At 39.5% G+C, this 19,177-nt stretch overlaps 1 protein-coding gene and 1 long non-coding RNA gene across 2 annotated transcripts in view; one reads left to right on the top strand and one right to left on the bottom strand.

Annotated features, from left to right (window-relative positions):
• The window catches only part of LOC138686900 (uncharacterized), a 131,815-nt gene that overhangs the window by 45,411 nt on the left and 67,227 nt on the right, over positions 1–19,177 (top strand). The window lies entirely within an intron of this gene.
• On the bottom strand, positions 7,346–17,605 carry FETUB (fetuin B). Its single transcript, XM_009929933.2, has 7 exons — positions 17,293–17,605; positions 12,621–12,731; positions 11,116–11,203; positions 10,408–10,574; positions 9,352–9,465; positions 8,360–8,449; positions 7,346–7,870 (listed from the first exon to the last, which is right to left on the bottom strand). The coding sequence occupies exons 1-7, from the start codon at positions 17,512–17,514 to the stop codon at positions 7,451–7,453; spliced, it is 1,212 nt and encodes a 403-aa protein (XP_009928235.1). The 5' UTR covers positions 17,515–17,605; the 3' UTR covers positions 7,346–7,450.

The raw sequence follows: 19,177 nt of genomic DNA, 5'->3' as shown, positions 1-19,177 counted from the left end.
CTAGGCATGGCATGAAGTGACATAAAGCTGTGTTTGCATTCTCAGTCTGAGCAGTTTTATGTGCTCTTTGGCTGTGGTAGCAGCCTTCATAGACTTCTTTAGAGAATTGCTGATAATTTTTTGTATTTATTAAAATAATTCAGTACATACTAAGATTCATGCCTTTCACAGGATATGCTGATATCCTCTGTTAAGCAGAAAGAAGATGTTGTCTAACTGTATTCAAAATCTTTTATTCAGGATAGTTTAAGACATTCTTAAAAGGCAGTAATCGCTTGTCAGGGGGTGGCTGAAGTTTGAATACAAAATTCAAACTCTGAATAAGAAAATACAAAAATTCGATGTAAGTCCAAAATGACAAGGTGAGATTCAGATGAGAAATTTTCCCAGTCCTGGTTGGTGTGAAGGGCTGGATCAGCTTCTCATAGAAAAAGGTGCTAGGTATATAATTGACTTGGGTTTACATGTTTGACTAGAAGTTTTTCTTTGACTCATTTTTGTGAGAAACATTGGGAAATATAATGGGTAATCATCCTTAACCCTTGCCTCATTTCATTAATCCTTCTTAAACATTCTGGTGTCTAAGAAATTGTATTTTAAAATGCAAAGAGCTGAAGCAGTGGCTTTCTTTTATAGTTAGTTCAGGACACACTTAACAGTTCTCTGGTAGTAGATAAGGTAAATGGAGAATCTTACAATGTTAGATCTGGGGGCACTCAAAACTAGTGTGAATCAATTTAAAATAGATAAAATAGTCCCTGTGCAATGGGTAGTGAACTTCTGGAACTTGTTGCTGCAGAAAGATGTGAAGGCAGACAGTATAAGCAGGGTCAGAAATGGCTTAGAAAAGTTCATGGACAGCAGGTCCTTGAGTGGATGCTAGAAGGACTAAGCAGATACGTACTCTTTAAAATCCTTAGTACAATGATTCTGGGTACTGTAAAAGTACAAGGGGAATTGTTTGCAGAAAGTGGGGTAGGTCCTATATTTCTCCTAACCACAACTGTCTTTTGCCATTGTGAGAAATGAATATTAGGCTGGATGAACCACTGTTCTGATGCAGTAGGGCATTTCTTTTATGTATTTATAATGTTTCATTATAGTAATTCAGAATTTCTTCTGGAAGATTGAAAAAAAAGTGGTAAAATAAACGTTGTGTGAATAATCAAAGACATTTGAAATACATTTCATCAGTTAAAAATAATATTCACATCATTGCTGTGCTCCAAATTGCACCCCCATTCATTACTTTTACAATACTGTTTAATTTTTCAAATGGGCAGTCATATTGAAGAAAGGCATCAGATTAGGTAATTTATAACATAATTCCCTTAGTTGTCTATTGTTTGCAGTTTGTTCTTTTTTTCTCCTTTTGTTCTGTGCTGTTCATTGTGACACTGATCATTTTCTTGTCAGTGGCTTATATATTTTTTATGTATGAAATAGAAACACTATGAGTAAACAATAGAAAATGTACAATTCCTGTAAAATTGACTGCAGAAGTAAAAGTAAGATTCTGTTCCCACTGTAGACAGCTTTGTCCTTGATTTCTTTGGAAAAGAAAGATTGGACTCTATTATTAAAGTACAGCGTGGACAAGCGCTCCAGGCACAGTCAGAGCAGTTAATTAAGTATTGGTTGTACTTGAGTCAGTATAATGTATTTTTATCATTTCTCATCCAGTTTGGTATCTTTTTTAATACTTATGTTGTTTTTATATTTATTGCTTCTAAGCTTTGTGTGTTGTTTTCATGAAGCTATTTCTATAGACAGATTGCTGGCAGGAATAGGAATATTTATCCCAATATGGCATTTTTCTTGACTAGCTTATCAAAAGCTTGTTTACCTTTATGACTTTTCCCAAGGCTTGACTTGCAATGGTAAGACGTGATCCACATTCAGACTTTAAGGAGCTGGTAATAAACATCCATCCTAAACTTCTCTCCAGGAATCGGGGAGAACACACCAAGAAGAGGCATATCTTCCTCACTTAAAAAACATGATATCAAATGCTTAATAAATAGAACTTTATTCTAGGGGGAAAAGAAAAAAGAGAGCTGACAAATAAAGGAGATGATATGCAATAACCAATGACTCCTTTCCTAAACTATTTACAGGTATCTCTGATTTCTTGGGAGGACAACTGCTACGCTAGCTGACTGTTCTCTGCCTTCTGCAGTAGCACTTCACTCACAGGCTGGGGTTATCAAATTGCACAGCTCAGTCAATTGTGCAGGTAGAAAGACCTTATCCGCTATCCTTGTAGTCTGTGCTGCTCTGCAGCTGCTGTTGTTTCTGCTCCTAAGCAAGAATACAGCTAACAGAGACACATGTGGCTCCAGCTTCTTATAGGTGAATTCTTGGCTAGCTTCTCTTTACTTTTTTTTTAGTCCATGATGCCTCATAGCTTCAGACCAGGGTGGCCTGATTTTACACCTTAGCAAAAAAAAAAAAAAAAAAAAAGTTTTGCAGTTTTTGGGGGCAGCTCCACCTTTAACGGAAATGATGGAAAAATACGTAAATGTGATATGTCATCATGTCTGATTTTTATCTGCTGGGTATAAACAGTGTGCCCCTGATGCAAATACAATGTTATACAGCTTTGCTTTGGTTGTGGTCTTCAAAGCAGCAGCTGCAGCTATAGCTTCCCCTCCCTTCCTGCAGCTTATTTTTCTTTACCAGTCACCATTTTTTTTATCAAACGTTTAGAAGCTTCATCACCTTGTCTATCAAGTTTTGTTCAAACAGACCTTAAGTTTAAAAGCTGTTTGGAGGAGACCAACTGTCAAGTGAGCAGGTTGACAATGTAGTTGTCTTGTTGCTTGGGAGGCCTCAAGAACTAATACAGGGAATAAAAACAGTGTCAGTATTCCCTTTCTTGTCCTCATTGTCTTTGGCTGCAAATTGCTTTCTAGAAAACAAACCCAGCCTAATTGTAAGTTGATGACCTTAAGGATATGTTGCAAGACTGACCTGTTTGCTGAGGGGCTTGAGAGGCTGGGGAAAAAGTGGGGTTAAGAATTTGATGTTAAGAATGGGGTCAGAGGAAGTCCCAAGTGATTTGAGTTTTTCAGGGCTTTTGGCATTATAATATTCTTAAAATTTAAGCTTTAACTCATGCTTATCAGTTGTACTAGGTTAACATGAGGGAAGTATTAGTAGCTGTGTTGTATAGTATTTACTATTATATCTAGTGGGATGTCTTTAAAATCTACCTTTGAAATCAAAATAATATATATGTATATTCTGAATACAGCTGCTTAACATGTATAGTCTCAGAGATGCAGAAGAAAGTGTTTAACCATGAAGTGTGTACAATGGGCAGGTTCTGAAGTCAGACAAATAGAATTTATAATTAGCTTATTTTATAAAAACCTTGATTTTTAAACCCATCTTGAGAACTTTGATGTCTGGGCCTTGCTTTTTTAAATCTTTTTGATTGGCCAAGGATGAGTGTAGGAGAAGGGTAGCCGAAAAATCTAAACAAATGCATAGCCAATGTATGCATAAATAAGGCAGCATATCTTATTCTGTACCCTTTGAATGTTACTGCCCCCTTTTTTTGCATTCATGGTGACTCATCTATATGCAGAGATAAAGGCTTGATAATATCTGGTAAAAACGTCAACAATCCTGGAGGTCACTGACCATTGGTTGTCTGTGCCTGAATAAAGACATTGTCCATGTGAAACTGGAATGTTTGCTCAAATAAACATCAGACCAGATTTTAGCTGGACGTTACCCAGATAGCAAGTTAATAATGGATGATATGATATCATAACATCAATAAGTGTTGAAAATCTGTGAAATGAAATTGAAAAGTGAGTTGGAATTGTCTGCCAAAACCCACGTATTTCTCTTCTCCAGTGACTAGATGGAGGGCTTCTGTGTGTTACTGGCCTGTTCCCTGCTGGGCAAGGAGAAGCAGTGCTTAACAGTTCCCAGTCCTGGGAGGAGAAAAGGGCATTTGGGGTGTGACTGCCAGCTGTTGTGCTCAGTTTAGCTAGAAGGTGAGAGACCAGGCCAGAAGATGGAGGGGTTCGGCACTATCTGGACATGTTTTTTAGAGTATTTGGTGCAGTCCTGTCTGATCATGCTGTCACATAGAGTAAATGTGCGGAGACCAGATGCATTGCATCTTGTGCCCTTATCTGTCCATGCGGGCATGTTGGAGAAGAAAGCCGTAGTGCTGGCCCACTCAGATTCGCATAAATCTGCTGAATCAGCAGCAGGATTTGAAGTAGTGATGACTAAACGTTATCAGCTGTTAACCATATCAATGCCATCTGGGAATGCAGCTGTGTCCAGGTACGTTCTGAGGGCAAAGGAAACACAGAAACTATACATCTTCAGTCTCCTACTTGTAGTTCAAGAAATTAGTCTTGGATATTAGTACCAGGCCTCAATTATGGTAAACACTGGTGGTGGCCTAGGTGACACTGAAAGCTGGGTACAGGAATCACTGTGCTGGAGTGGCCACACCAAATAAAGGAAATGCCTGTGAATCTGCACTGACCACTGATGCTTGCTGATCTGCACTGTAGATACAGTTACTGCTTGGATAAACACCCCTTCTGGTATTTATTTTTAAATCATAGAAGTCTTTGAACCCAAATAACAGATCCAAACTAGAGAAAGTATTGATTCAAATGTCATTTCTGAGCCTTGTCTGCGGAACAGGCTAAACAATATCCAAACTGAATGCTCAAAACTGTGGATCCAGACTTCCAGATGTTCTCTTTAACTCCCCTTATTCATGTTCACACCAACTCCACTCTATTTATCTTCACTTGCTGCTGTTGCTGTCCAATTTACTATTATAAGCAACTGTAGTCAAGATAGAGAACTAACTGAAATGGGGTATTCTTGGCTGTGGCTAGCGGTTAATGTTGATTACTTCTTCCCCAGTACTCCTTTTGGGGTAGAATCTGGTTACATATGTTGATATAAATGTCAGGAGTATCATTAAACTGATGGAGCCACAGTGAGATTAGAATCAACATGCAAACAGTTAATAAAATAGACCACATTATAAAACAGCAGAAGTGAGAAGTATGGGCATTAACTGAAAAGAGGGGCAAAAAAAGCATTTTGAAAACCACTGAAGTGTGACAGGCTGTTGCCCCAATGCTCTTGCTCTCTGACTCACTAAAGCCAACGGTGCTCTCTGTGAGGGCATGGAGTGACGCCTGGTATCCCTGATTTCAGCATATGGCAGATCAGCAGTTCCTGTGCAGGGAGGTAGAACACACTGGTCGTGTTAAGGAAACCTGAGCTGGCAAAGGTGAAACTTCTCAAGGGAAAACCAAGATGCTGTAATTTGATGACTTGACAAAAAGGGGAATGCTGACACGGCCTACAGCTCATCAGCTCATACGACGATAAGAATTGGATAGAATTTGAATTTTATGATTTTAGAGAACTACTTGATTTTGAATTGTTTTCTACTCAGAAATGAATGAAACCAAAATATGTTAAAATTTCTCATGATGGGGAATTGAAATGGAATTATTTTTGGCTCAATTGATGTCTTTCACATATCACTTTTTGGCTTATTTTAATCTTTGAAGCAATTAAATTACTCCTTTATATAAAATTTATGCTTTTAAGAGTTTTGCAAACTGAAAAAACAAGCATATTTGTTGGGAACATAACTCCATGTGATATTTCAATATTATTTTGTCTTCACTCAGAATGAAATAATACTTTTATTTATATTTTATTTGTAATAGTAAAATAATACATTTTAATCAAATTACATAATGTCAGAATACTTTAACAAAACCTCTTTAAATGGAGAAATGATCTAGCATCTCTAGGGGTGATTCAGCAGCATAAAGGCTTCAGAAACAGTTATATTTTATTGAGTTTGTTTTGAACAAATTTTACAGATTTGGTGGCAACTAGAGAAAGGCTCTGTGGTCTCATCTGAGCCCCATAATTATTGCAAATATCAGTGTACTCCTGGCCACAAATGACATTTCTTTCCCATGTTCACTCTTTTTCTTCTTCTTGTCTTCTCATTTATTTATATTTGTTATTGTCAGTACAGTTGCTATGTCTGGCTTTAGTGAAATTGATTTTTCTTAGCTACAGGCTCCCTGTGGTTTTTATTATAAGGCAGTTAATATGACCTATCTCAAGAAAGAATTAGGCTGATTTTGTAAATCATCATTTTTCCTGCACAGCAGGGTCAGTAAAGCATAAGAATCTGAATAGCCTGAGCTTGATTCTCCACCAGCCAGAATTATGTGTAAGGGTTTCACATGTGGGTAGCCTTTTCCACTTTCTTTAAGTGAGGGTATAAAGCATTTGGAAAAAAATAATCTTTCTTGAGATCTTCCATGGGAAATAGAAAAATAGGCTAAGCTCATCACATTATAATGAAGAAGTTAACCCGTAAAATAATAAAACCCCACTAGCTTTTAATGATAAACAGTGTTGAAGTCCTCTTCCCCGTTTGTACACCATCACACCGGGTGTGACTCTGTAAGGGCCCCGAGAGCATCCCTCCTCCTGGAGGCTTGGCTCCGAGGGCGCAGGGCCAACTCAGCAACAGCACAGCGGGGGCTGTTCCCCTTCCCTGGGTGACCCTGGGGACAGGCTCCCAGGCAGCGCGGCGGGGAGGCCACGGCCAGGGCCGACCCAACCCCCCTTCCTACAGGAGCTGCTTTAAGCTGAGGCTGTAGCATTTTGGCCCCTGCCCGAGATACAGCTCCTGCTGCGTCACAGCTGTGCCTGTGCCTGGCCACGGGCCCTGTTGATCCAGACCCAGGTTCAGACCTCCAGCCTGTCTTCCTGGCCTGACCTCAGACCTGCCTCGTCACTGTGGACTTGCGTGGAGATCGCTGGGCTGTGTCTGACTCTGGTTACTGTAACCGGACCAGATCCTGACCCTGACTTGCTAATTCATGTTCCTGGCTTGACCTCAGACCTGCCTCATCGCCCATGAACTTGGGTGGTGATCTGGCCTTTTCCTGTAACCTGACTACCATCCCTGAGTCTGCCCGGCTCGCCTCGCTCAGGTACCATGGGACAGGCCCCTGCCCTGCCAGCCTGGTTATCATCACGCTCAGCTCCATCTCACCATCCCTCGGGGAGCAGCCATCCCGCACCGTGCCCTGACAGACTTTTGCTACTGAGGCTGTTATTTGCTGATGCTGCTGGGCTGTCTCAACTCTGCACATTCTTTACTCTCCACAGTTACCTTTCCTTCATGCTCTTACTGCTGGGAGTAATTTGAGAATTAAAAGCCAAATTCTTTTGTTGGAAAATGCCCAGTTAAATTTATTTTTCTAATCTCTTCTTGTGCTTTCTTAAAACTGACATCTCCAGAGATGAAGACTGTGATAAGAAACTTATTTATTTAAAGATGTTACACAGATTGAAAAAACAGGTTGCCATCGTGGCCATTATTTTGTTGCAGGTAGTTGAGGTGATTGGATGCTGGCTAGACTTTGGTAGGCTTTTTAGGCAGCAAAGGCCGGAGGATGGAGTTTATCTCCTTTGCTTCTGCTGGGCATGAGTCTGATAGAGAAAGTTCTTCAGGAAAAGGGAGAATAACTGGTCCAGTGACTGGTTTGGTAAGGTCTGGTTTGTCTGCTTGAGTCTTTTCTCCATCAAGACTGGGCGTAGAACCTACAGCCTCAGGTGGAACTGGCTTTCCATCTTTATGTTCATTTTGACTTTGTGGTAGGTTTTGGAAAGAGATATCCTCAGTTGAAGGGGGTAGAATTTTAACCCAGCCCACTGTTTTTTCTAGGTGTGGGGAGAAAGGATTGGTTTCTGAAGGGAAAGGTTGTTGATGATTCTGGCTGGATTTTCCAGATGTCTGATTAGCTTGCTGTTTCCCCTCTTCAGTGGCAGGATCCTAAATAACAGGCAGTAAGCATTACTTATATTGAAGCTATTCCAAATTCTTTCAGATATGAAGAAGGTTCACCCTTCACACTAAGGATCTGCTGCAATTCCAGTCTGCAAAGACCAGCTGCAGAACAGAAGCTCAAAGGACAGACAGATAGAACTTCTTCATATGCTAGTGGAGATGGGTGCATGAAACTTGGGTAACTACACAGTTATTGCTCTTTGCATTCCCTTTGTTATTTACAAGTTCTTTGTAGAGCATTCTGAACACATTCTGTATGATTGACTCTATACTTACTCTATTGCCTTTTTATCCACCTAGCAACAGTATGTTTTATCACACGAGAGTTTTCTTCCTGATTTGGCCTTATCACTTTCTTGAAGCCCATATCTTTGTGAATAAGAAAACTTAAAAATGGCTGGGCTTTCAAGAGTTCAATTCTTGTTTTGTAAAGGAGTATTACTCTTGCAATATTAAGATTAGATTAAGAAATACCTGCAGACTGTAGATTTCACAGGATGTTGTGACAAACTGTTCATGTTCCAAGTGACTGTTTACTACAGAGCCTTTGCAGAAACCTATTTGCTGGAAGAAGAAAATGCAAGTATTTTTTCACATTGTAGCACTGATACCTAGCTCCTATCTTGTAAAATAAGTGATTATGAAAGGCTGAATAGTTATAGCTTCTACATGTATTTGTAGGGATAAGCAGCTTGGGCAAACTTTTATTTTGGGATTGGCAAGCTTACAAAGGAGGCAGCATTTTGAAAAAGGCTTTATGTTTGCAAAGGAGGGTTTGGTAACATGATAAGAAAAATAAGCTGGCCACTTAAGGCCCAACTACAACAGCACACTTAAGTTCTGCCGCAGCAGATTATCCCCATGCAGGCAAGTTGTGTAATAGAACATAATATAATTTTTTCAGGCAAAAACAATTTCACACCATAGGAGTGAAAGAAACAATGAAAAAATGTTGTTTCTAATAGTTGTGGTTTTACTGGACTGTAGGTAACATGGCTTGGGGCTTGAAATGTTATCTCTTGGCAACATACCCATTTAGTCTTTCTGTTTCTCTAATAACTTTTTTCGTAGTTCCTAAACGTTTTCCTTAGCTGACCTCATTGTAGTGTGAATATACTCTTCATGCATTCCTTGGCATTTATGGTCTATGTCTGTTTACTTGGAAGAAATCCTTAAGAATGATTCAGTTTTGTAAGGCAATGGCTACCCCATGTTTTTCTGGATGGTATTTTTTTCTGTTTTCTTTGTTCATGAACTCCTAGGTAAGAAGTCTGAACTTTTACTGAAATGTTTTCTCTATTCTAAAGCACTCTGTACAGTTGCAAGAGAGTATAGAGCTACAGCCCATAAAAAGGCACCTGTGGGCTTCGATTCTTGTCTGCAAAGAACCAAAGGGATAGCCTAAGTATTCACTGAGGAATCATAATATCTGAAAAACAGGTGTTTATACAAGGAAAAGTACTTACAGCTAGTTCCGATGAAAGTGTCTTGCACTGGGAGATGTCAGCAATTGAGTCATTTTTGGAGCAGGATGTCTCCTGAATCAAAAACTCTACAAAATACGCAGGACCAACGACCCACTGTTAATGAGAGACCAGTGGCAATTAGACCTTGTGCATGTGTCAGGAAGAAGGAAGAATTGTACAGACCTTGAAATATATGTAAAACTCCTGCTAAGTGTGGAAGGAGCTGGTTATATTTGGGGCATTACTGTTGTATTACAGGAGAATGATTTTTTGCCAGTGCTGCTTAATTGCCTGGTTATTTTTTACTTCTTATATACGCACAATCTTAGTAACTCATGGATTAGCTATAGTTGAAATTAGTTTGGGTTTTGTAGTAAGTTAGCATCCACATAGAACTACATATCCAAAGACCCTCTTCAGTGCCTTGTTGGTCATTTCAGGCTGCTTTAATGAACAGGATCTCTTTTTCTATTTCTGAAATATAAGTACCTCAGGGTTGGAAAATGGGAGTGATTAAATACTGTATTGTAGTAATATCTAACTATTTGAGACAAAGAGTGAAAACTGCTTTGTTATCTATTGATCATGAATTTTAGAAAGACCAGATATTACTGTGGTAAACAAACAGGATTTAGCCAGGGGATCATTAACTCTCTGTCAGTCTAAAATTAGTTTTAAACCATGTTTAAACTCATTCAGTGAATTACAGGTATGTGTTGGAAGGGATGACTGTGCTTTATTAAATTCTTTCTGTTAGGGAGTCACTAGTTCGTGGTGGTAGTAGAAGAAAGAGCTCACAATGAAGATTTCCTAAACTTTGGAATGCAAATCTGTGTCTTGAGTTTTGCATAAAGCCCTTCTTTTTGCAATAAATGGAGCCAAAGTCTTGGATCATTGCAGATCTCATTTCCCGGAAGAATTCTGCATAGAAATATTCTCTGTACTATACAGGTACAAATTCTAAACAATCTGTAAGACATAACAAATCATATAAAATATAGCAGGTGGATCCATACTTCTTGAGGGCTAAAGCAAGTCAGATGAGCCTTGGCTTACCTGCATTGAAGCTCTTGTGACACTGAGGACAGAGAAATAATGAGTTTGTTCACTCTTTTCATTGAACTTGGCAAGGCTTTGAGCAGCAGCCTCCAAATATCTGGGCTCAGTTGGACTGTCATCAACTGGGCAGTCAGGACATACTGTCCAAATATATCTGGGTGGAACTTTTTATCCAAACAAAACAAGGTCATTAGAGAAAGCATAACCATAAGAGTATGTTGATAGCGTAGGTCACTGTAAATGCATCTATATCCCCAACCCCCCAACTTGTCCTCCAGTCTCCTGGAGTAACAATATGTGGTTTGATTCACTTAACGGTTTTGAATCTTTATGAATTTGCAGACCCATAAAAATGTTGCAGTGGAGGCAGAGACACTGCAGAAAAAAGCTCAGCCTACTGACAGTGGGCTTGCTGGTTTTACTTGCCTTTCACAAACCTATAAAAATGCTTTTTGGACCAGAGGGTAGAAGCCCATATAGAGGCTCTGCTGGGTTTCCCAGAGATGAAAACAGTTATTACTGCACTGCTTTAAGCTGCAGGACCATACTGGCCTTATGATCAGTGACTTGAGAAAATTAGGGCAGCTGAAAGCTAATGGAGACGCTGTGGTGCCATAATTACAATTAAAATTTAAAGTAATGCTGTATGGCAAAGAGTGTTTTTCCAGTCCTCTTTTAAAGTGAGTATGTTAAATAAAGACATACCTGGTTGTAAAATGCACTCATAAGTACTCAGATGAGCAATATTTCTTGCCTGATTAATGTAGATAATTGCTTTGCACTGACCATAAACCTAAAACAATATAAACATTTAGAAACAATTAATATTGCAAACTTTGCACTGATCATCTAGTACCTAGACAGTGGGTGGTTCATTTTCTCCTTGTGGTTATGAAATTATTTTCAAGAAAAAAGTTGTGTTAATGCTCAAATTGCAATGAAGCATATTTCTAAGTATCCATCTCCTTTAGAAATAGAAGGCCAGATCTTCCCCTGGTGTAATTCTGAGCTATACAGGTGCAGTGCTTGTTGGCAGGATGGCCTGCACAAAGCCACAGTTCTGGCAGCTAAGTGCCCAAGTGTCACAGAGTGCTTTCCCTGGCCAGGCCCCGGCACCAGGAGCTGGGTCTATGTCTAGAACACAGAAAGCTTAAACCTGAATATCAGCTCAGAGTATCTGTATCCAGTCACCTGTCTGCCACCTTCCCCCTTCTCCCTATGTCCATAGTAAGGAAGGAGAGTGGTAGGGAAGACCCTAAATCAGTCTTGTGGCACAGTAAGATCACCCTTGCAAACAAAGAAACTTGTGACTTTATGGCAGAAAAAAATACTGGCCTGTCAATATCCATTGTGCCTTTATGTTTAAAAATTGAATGTATATTCTCTGAGTGCTTCTTAAATATTGCCACATGTATGATCAAGGCCTCTAGGACATAGATTTCTAGACTTCGCAGAAGCCATATCAACCATGTATGCCTTGCACCTTTTTCCTGCCGAAAGCACTGTAAGCAGAAGTGAGCAGAATTCTTTTTATTTTTTCCAGTTTTTCATTTAAAAATGAAAACTGATTGACCTAAGAAGCAGCCCAGGACAATTTAATCAGAACTTTTCTTTTTTTCACGTGAAGCTTCTTTCTTGTCATTCTTCATTTTATAAGTTTTTTTTTCACTTGTTCAGAATCATTTTGGTCACCTGTAGCAACAGTCTTAGATCACTTTCTGTCTTTGCAGCTTATCTTGCTGAGCTTTCTTTCTTGTCCTCTTTCAATGCAATTTTTTGCAAAGTTGTCAGAGTAAAAGTGGAATTAAACTAAACCAAAAATTGCATGTTATATAAAAGTGAGTTTCTTTTATTCCCTTCTTGACAGGCTGTCTTTAAAATAAACTCTTACAGGGTTGCTATAAAAAGTAAACCATTTATTCTATATAGTGTTCTAGCATGGCTATTTAGTTATGTCTGCTTATTAGCTCTGGTCAAAAACTTTCTTTTAATTTCATTTTTAAAACTAAACCTTACCAGTCTATAAACTTATTAGAAAGTACAGAGGAAAGCTGTGGACCTTAAAAAATGAGTTCTGATTTCTTCTAAGCTCTGCTGCCTACTAGAAATGCCTGTGTAGGGATTTTGCTGTCCTCAGTAATACCTGAGTACTATTCATACCTGAGATTTCATCTCATACCTGAGATTAAATAAGAAAATAAAATCCTTACAGTTGCATGAGCAGGTCTGGCAGTACAGTTCCTCCACAACTTTTTGCTGAGTACATGGCATTCAGTATCTACTACATCCAAGATGAGATAGAAGACAGAACCAGTGATCTCCTGAAAACAAGAAATGAAAGGGTCATATCGTAGTTTTGTATAGAACAAAGTAGGGACACATGAAATGGAGACATGGAGAAACACAAAACACACAGGTGGGACACACAGCTATCCTGAAAACTGAACATTCTGTGGGACAAATTCTCAATGGTGACAAATTCAGGCCTTGTTAGAAAGGCTTGGTCATGCGTCTAGTCAGCTTTAATTCAAACCCAGCCTTTTAGCATCAGTTTTATCCTTCTGATTCTGGTACCAACCAGAACCCAAGAATAAGGACTAAACATGGTAAAGTTTTCATCGTCAACTGCATTTTATGGTTAGATTTGAAAGGTAGGTTATTTTGCCTTCAGTAAGAATGAGACGATAAATACCACAAATAATAAAAACCTGGTAACGTGGAATCTTCCCAGTAGGCATTAGAAACAGAAATGTCTTATTTCTTAGAGTAGTGTCTTCTTCAAGTGTGGATGCTTTGCACTTGCCATAAAGAGGCAATGACTGAGTTGATGCAGACAACTTAAATATTCTCTCAGATATCAGAAGGTGCTATGAGAGACCTTGCATATCTACATGGATGTTTCTGACTCACTTAAAGATTCAGTCCAGTGCTCTGAGCCTGTGCTTAAGTTGAGACACTTTTATTCAGTTCACTGCAGCACAGGTGCACAAAGCAGTTAGGGCTCAACGTTTGGGCAAACATGTTTCCATGCAAGAGGAACAGGGAAAGACTAAAAGTACAGCTCCATATATCTAGTGATTACATCACGTGGTACAGAAAGATGAGAAGCTGCATGGTGCAGCTCCTGGTTCTGCTTCCACTGCAGATACAGGTAAGCACCTTTCCAGGATGTTTATCAAGGATACAGCTTAGTAGGATCGTATTCTATTTTCTGTAGTGGAAAGCTGGAAAGAGAGCAGCTGTCATTTATACATCCTAAAGAACTTAGTTGTGAGTGTTAGCTGCATGTTTAGACTGAGATTTTGTCTTTGCTGAAGAGGAAGAAAACCCAAAATTGAATGAGAGCAGTATTCATTCATACCTAGTTGATTTCACACTTTATGGGGCAAGAGTCTTGTAGAAGTCTGGGGCCAGTATCTGTAAAACTTTTGGCTTCAGTTTTGATTTCTGTTTAATAGCGACTAAAGACCAGTCAATGCGGCATCTAAAGGCTGGAGTATGGCTCGCTTTTTGGTTTTTATACTGCTGGGAAAAAACACTAACAGGTATCTGTTCTTGAGTTCTGAGGAGTCTGAGTGATACAAACTATTCTGGTCACACAGTATAGAGATCTCTGGAAAGAGGCTGGGATGGTGATTTTATGTGAGCTCTACCATATATACTAGTAAATGTAATACTAAACCCTTGAAATATGAAAGAGCAAAATAAATAGAAAATAAATATAAAGTGAGTAAATTTTGTTAGTTTTTTTCTCTAAGTTATATTCTTACATATGCAACTTACCATGCTTTATACTATTTTTTGTATTTTCATATCCTCTTTTTCCTTAAGTGTTCTATGAAGTAATCTGGTAATGCCTTGCAGTGAGCTCTCAGGGTTTGCCTACACTAATCCTGAGGTTTAATTATAAGTGTCGTTTTGAAGGTCGTGAAAAGATCAAAAGCTATTTTAACAAAGAGTGAAGCTGAGGTGCTGCAGCACTGCGTGCAGTGGATGGCAGCATCCCCACACCTGGCTGCATAGATCCTTCTATGGAAGGAACTAATCATAATTTTCTGTTTACATTCAAATGTATGGTACCTAAATACCATGATGATATGTCTCCTTAATCTGGTAGCTAATATAGGTTAAGTCAGTAAACAGAAATTAAGACTGGTCAAGGAGTAGTTGCCATTTGATGAAAATGTGGGGTTTGAGTAGTGCAACATTTGGTACAAGTTGTACCTTCAAATATATCCTTTATGAGCAATAATATCACTAACACTATCCTGCATGAAGAAGTAATAGCCAAGAAAAATGGTCTGGTCTTCAGTTGCTATTAAACAGAAATCAAAACTGAAGCCAAAAGTTTTACAGATACTGGCCCCAGACTTCTACAAGACTCTTGCCCCATAAGGTGTGAAATCAACTAGGAATGAATGAATACTGCTCTCATTCAATTTTGGTTTTTCTTCCTCTTCAGCAAAGACAAGTGTATCTTTAAGGAGTTCCAAAGTTGGGACTGGTGACTTGAGCTTTCAAGTTGGTTGTTCAGGTATTCTGGAAGCAAAAGAACATACACACCTCATTAAAGAAATGTTCTTATAGTCAGATGTGTTTGATGTTAGATGGGTAATCAGCTGAATCATGAAGACTGATTGGAAAGCTTGGTGATCTTGGAAATACTAAATGCAACCAGGGTGGACCAAACTGTATTTCCTGTTGCCTGTAGCTCTCTTGTATAATATCAGCTCTAATACGCAGATGAGGATATTACAAAATCTACACATATTTTTGTCTACCTGCTTCTGTATGTTATTATGCATCCTCCAGTGGGGAAAGGATAATTTGGGGTTTATTCAGAGCTCAGCAGATCTCTGAAGGTTTCATCATCCTTATTTTAATTTTCATTAAAAGACTGTTATGCAAAGGCCTTTTGATATCTGCTTAGTATTGAATAAAAACTTCTGTCTTTTCTGCATTGCCAAAAAGATCCCTTCCCCAGCACTGCTGATGCTAGGATTGCCACAGCAACGCATGCTGGGGAGCCTGGGAGCCACAGGAGATGCGGCAGCAGCGTACCATCACCTGGCCTGGTCATCACCAGGGTGACCTGGTGCAAGGGAAAGAAATGAAATATTTTGGCATGTTTTTTAATTTTGGTTAAGTGCCTGTCAGTGAAGTTAATCATGAGTGTCTTGTATGAAAGAAAGGCTCTGTTCTACTTGCATGTAAGTTAACAGCAGATGGCTCATTAGTTTCAATTAGAGCAAAACCGAACCACAGGTTGCTTAAGGGCAGATTTGAATTTGAAGTAACTTTGAAAATGTTTTTATCCTGAGTACTGGTTTAAAAAATGGAAGGAAGGATCACTGTCTGATAAAAAAAAAAAAAGGTTTCTTTATTTTTTTGAGAGGAATAGAAGGTTGCATAAGGTTGTTACCGTCCATGAACATCCCTAACATAGCTGGCTGCTTCTTATGTACCCAGTCCCAGCAGCAGCAAAAATGTGACAAAGGGCTTAGATTGTCTATTTTGTTATTGCAGTGTCTTGAAACACCTTATTTACAGGGTAAGCTTATTAGATGCAAAAAATAAGAATAAAAGTAAATTAAACTCCCAAATGAACAAAGTATGTCCTAAGGCAAGAAGTTAAGTCTCTAAGGAATTAAGTGACAGACCAAATCACTAACAAGGACCAAAATTCTCCGGTGCTGAGATATACTTGGCACAGGTGAAGGGAGAGGCAGGGAGAAAAATGAAGTGGTTTACAGCATGTCTGCATCTACTATGCTGCACTGTAAGGTGGTCATAGGTGTGCTCTAATTATTGTCAATAGGGAATAGCCCCAGGATGGGGGACTAAGTACCTAACGCCATGACTGGTGATGTGGGGTCTGGGCCAGCTCAGAGGCATGACATGTGGAAAAAATTCTCAAGAGACCTGATGTAGTTTCTTAGTGGGCACATTCTGTCACTTGAGCAAAGCAATACAGAGAACACAGTGCAAAGCACAGCAAAGTGTGCATCTTTAGTCAGGAGATCTCAGATTGCTGGTGGCCACAGCATGTCTGCAGAAACTATGTCCTTGTGAGAGCAGCAAGAAGTAGTGTCATATCCTTGCCAGTACTGATCTTTAAACATCTGGCAATGAGCCTGATTTGCTTTAAGGGTTCAGAAATCAGCCTTTCAGGTAAGATTATGGGAAGAAAGCAAGCATGGCAGTGAATGTTAGTAGCATACTTCCACAGTGCCTTATGTGTTGTGGGCCTTGTGCACTCCTTTCAGGTTGTCCCTGGCAAGTGCCAGTAGATTCAGCTATTGTAACACAAAATAGTAATAAATTAAGCACACATAGAGAAATAAGATACTTGAGGATATGAGAGTGACATTCCATAGGTATTTCCAGTGTAATTTTTGCACTTGAACTGGTTTCAGATTTCTTCTGGAGAATGAGTCATCATTTAGAGGTCTGCAAAGGAATTCCCTGGTCCCAAGCGGGACGTATTTATACCTGTTAGTGCTTACATCTTTTGTGCAAAATGCATGATGATTTAATAGCCTTTGCACTCCAACTGCTCAAGGCAGTGGGAGGAAGGTGTAAAATGAAATTAAATCAGAGTAGTGGTGTTTCATACCAAATTTGAACTGATGCCTGGAGCTATTCCAGGGGCAGGCAGCAGAGAATTGTGACTGAGATTTGCTCTCTAATTGCCCACAGTGGTGATGAAACTGTTTCTAGTCATCTGTGCGTAAAGTTGACATGGCCTCTGGAGTCCTGTGAATATAACTTTACATTTGCGTTTTGAAATATTTCTTAGTTCAGATAGGTATTGCTAAGGAATAGTGATAGACACAGGGCTCTTCATGGGAGAAACAGATACAGGACAAGCAGGTAACTTACCTGAGGATGTTCTCGGACACTGAAAATTCGGGAGAGACTGAGTATGTAGCCCTCTGTTCGGTCGGCATTGATCTGGCGAAGAGCCAGATCTGCAGCCTCCTTTACTGCAGTGTCATCACAGGTGGGGGAAAGCAATGCAGTCGGTGCTTCTCTGGCAGGAGGAGAGGCAGCCCAGGAGCAAAGCGCCTGTATGCCAAAGAGCATTGAAACAAGTAAAACCATTCTGCTTAGAAAACCAGTGCAGCAGATCAGAATGGCAAGTCCGTATGGAGGGGCTGACCCGCATGAAATAGCAGACTTTTGTAATGGAGCTGTGTCTCTTTATAAACTTGTGTCCCCTTTTTATTATGTACTGACCATGACCTTTAAATCTACAGCTGCAACAGGAAACACTAAGTCAATGATTACAAGGTTTTACGAAAGTATTGTCACTCCCTCTGAGACCAGAGAGCACTTTCTCCTTCTGGCTTTACATCTCCAATTTAGATTTCACTGGGCAGATCGTATAACTTTGACTTCATTGCAAGGGACAAGAATATACACAGAAAGCTGCTTTCTTAAGAAACCAGAATTGCTTAAATAAACCTACATGCAGGACAGGTCTGGCTCCAGCTCTGTTCTGTCAGTGAGCCAGTTCTTCTCCAAAATAAGACAATGACAAAGGTCTCAGTAATTTGAATGGGAATTGGATAAGGGCCACAAGGTCGACTGATTTTACACTTTGTATTTGTTAAATGCAAACAGCAAACAAATATACTGACTCTGTGTTACATGCGGTCAGTTTGGTTGAGATAGAAAGCTCCGTTTGGCTTCATTCTTTGAGTATTTCTAGTCAGTTGGATACCTACAGATGAATGTTAACCCTTAATCCAGACCAAGCCAGGAAAATGCAGTCCATGTCCAGACAAGAAGCCTGTGGATAAATGGCCTGCTCAAGCCATTAAATACTCTTAGATAACATGATAACAGGCAATGTAAAGAATTAATGATTTCATCATGGTTTCTGCTTTTAAGCAGAAGTTTCCATTGTGTTTATTTGGGACTTAACATTCTCTGTAATTGAATATAGTGACATAGATGTGGTAAGTTTTGTTCTTGCCTCAAAGACTTTACTTCTGTTGGTGGGATGGTGCAAAATGAGCTGCTGTAAGAGATTGGAGGAAATAGACAATAAGTGAACCAGGGCTATCAAAACAGTCTTAGGCTATTGAAGACTCCATTTCAGGATTTGTTCCTTCTCAATGCCTTGACTCCAGCCCACTCGTCTTTTGTTGCCAAAAACTCTCTATTTATTGACACCTACCATGTTTTTGATGCCCCGCTCTGATTTCCCTGAGCCCTGAACATTTCATATTTCATCCCGTCTTCCCCAAACTTCTGACTTTGTTCTTACTGCCACATTATGCAAAGTACTCTGTGAAGTTGCCATCATTATATGTTGCTTCTGATGCCAAAGAACAAGTCTTGTTTCCTTTTATTTCCTCCCATCTCAACTTTTTGGCTGTACCTTGTTTCAGCCTCTGCCTGGCAAAGCCTAGCTTTATATTCCTGTGGGTTTAGAGGCAGGTACAGTTACATATGAACTCCATTGCTAATTGTAACACGCTGCTGCATTTTTATTGCCTGAGAACGAAACTTAGTGATGAAGTAAGAACCATCTGAAATTATATAGTGAGAGGGAAAAGGAGAGGAAGGCAGCCTGTAGGAAAGTTACATACCTGGGGCTGATTACACTCATCTTGGTGCCAAAGGTCTGAAGGGGAGAATCTAGCAGAAAGAACTTTTTAAAGAAGAGAGAGCATGTAACATAAACTGGAGGGTGAACTGCTTTCATTTGATTTCTTGTACCCAGTGCCTTCCTTCTTGTGTCACCTCTTGCTCTTTT

The sequence above is a fragment of the Haliaeetus albicilla genome, chromosome 9, assembly GCF_947461875.1.
Source record: "Haliaeetus albicilla chromosome 9, bHalAlb1.1, whole genome shotgun sequence".
NCBI lineage: Eukaryota > Metazoa > Chordata > Aves > Accipitriformes > Accipitridae > Haliaeetus > Haliaeetus albicilla.
The sequence above is the reverse complement of the archived record's forward strand: the minus strand, read 5'-3'. Positions and strand labels throughout refer to the sequence as shown.

Coding starts and splice junctions, on each gene's coding strand:
- FETUB (XM_009929933.2), bottom strand. CDS start 17,514: ATGGTTTTACTTGTTTCAATGCTCTTTGGCATACAGGCGCTTTGCTCC. Junction 12,732..17,292: donor GTGTCCGAGAACATCCTCAG/GTAAGTTACCTG, acceptor TCTTGTTTTCAG/GAGATCACTGGTTCTGTCTT. Junction 10,575..11,115: donor TGAGTGCATTTTACAACCAG/GTATGTCTTTAT, acceptor TTGGATAAAAAG/TTCCACCCAGATATATTTGG.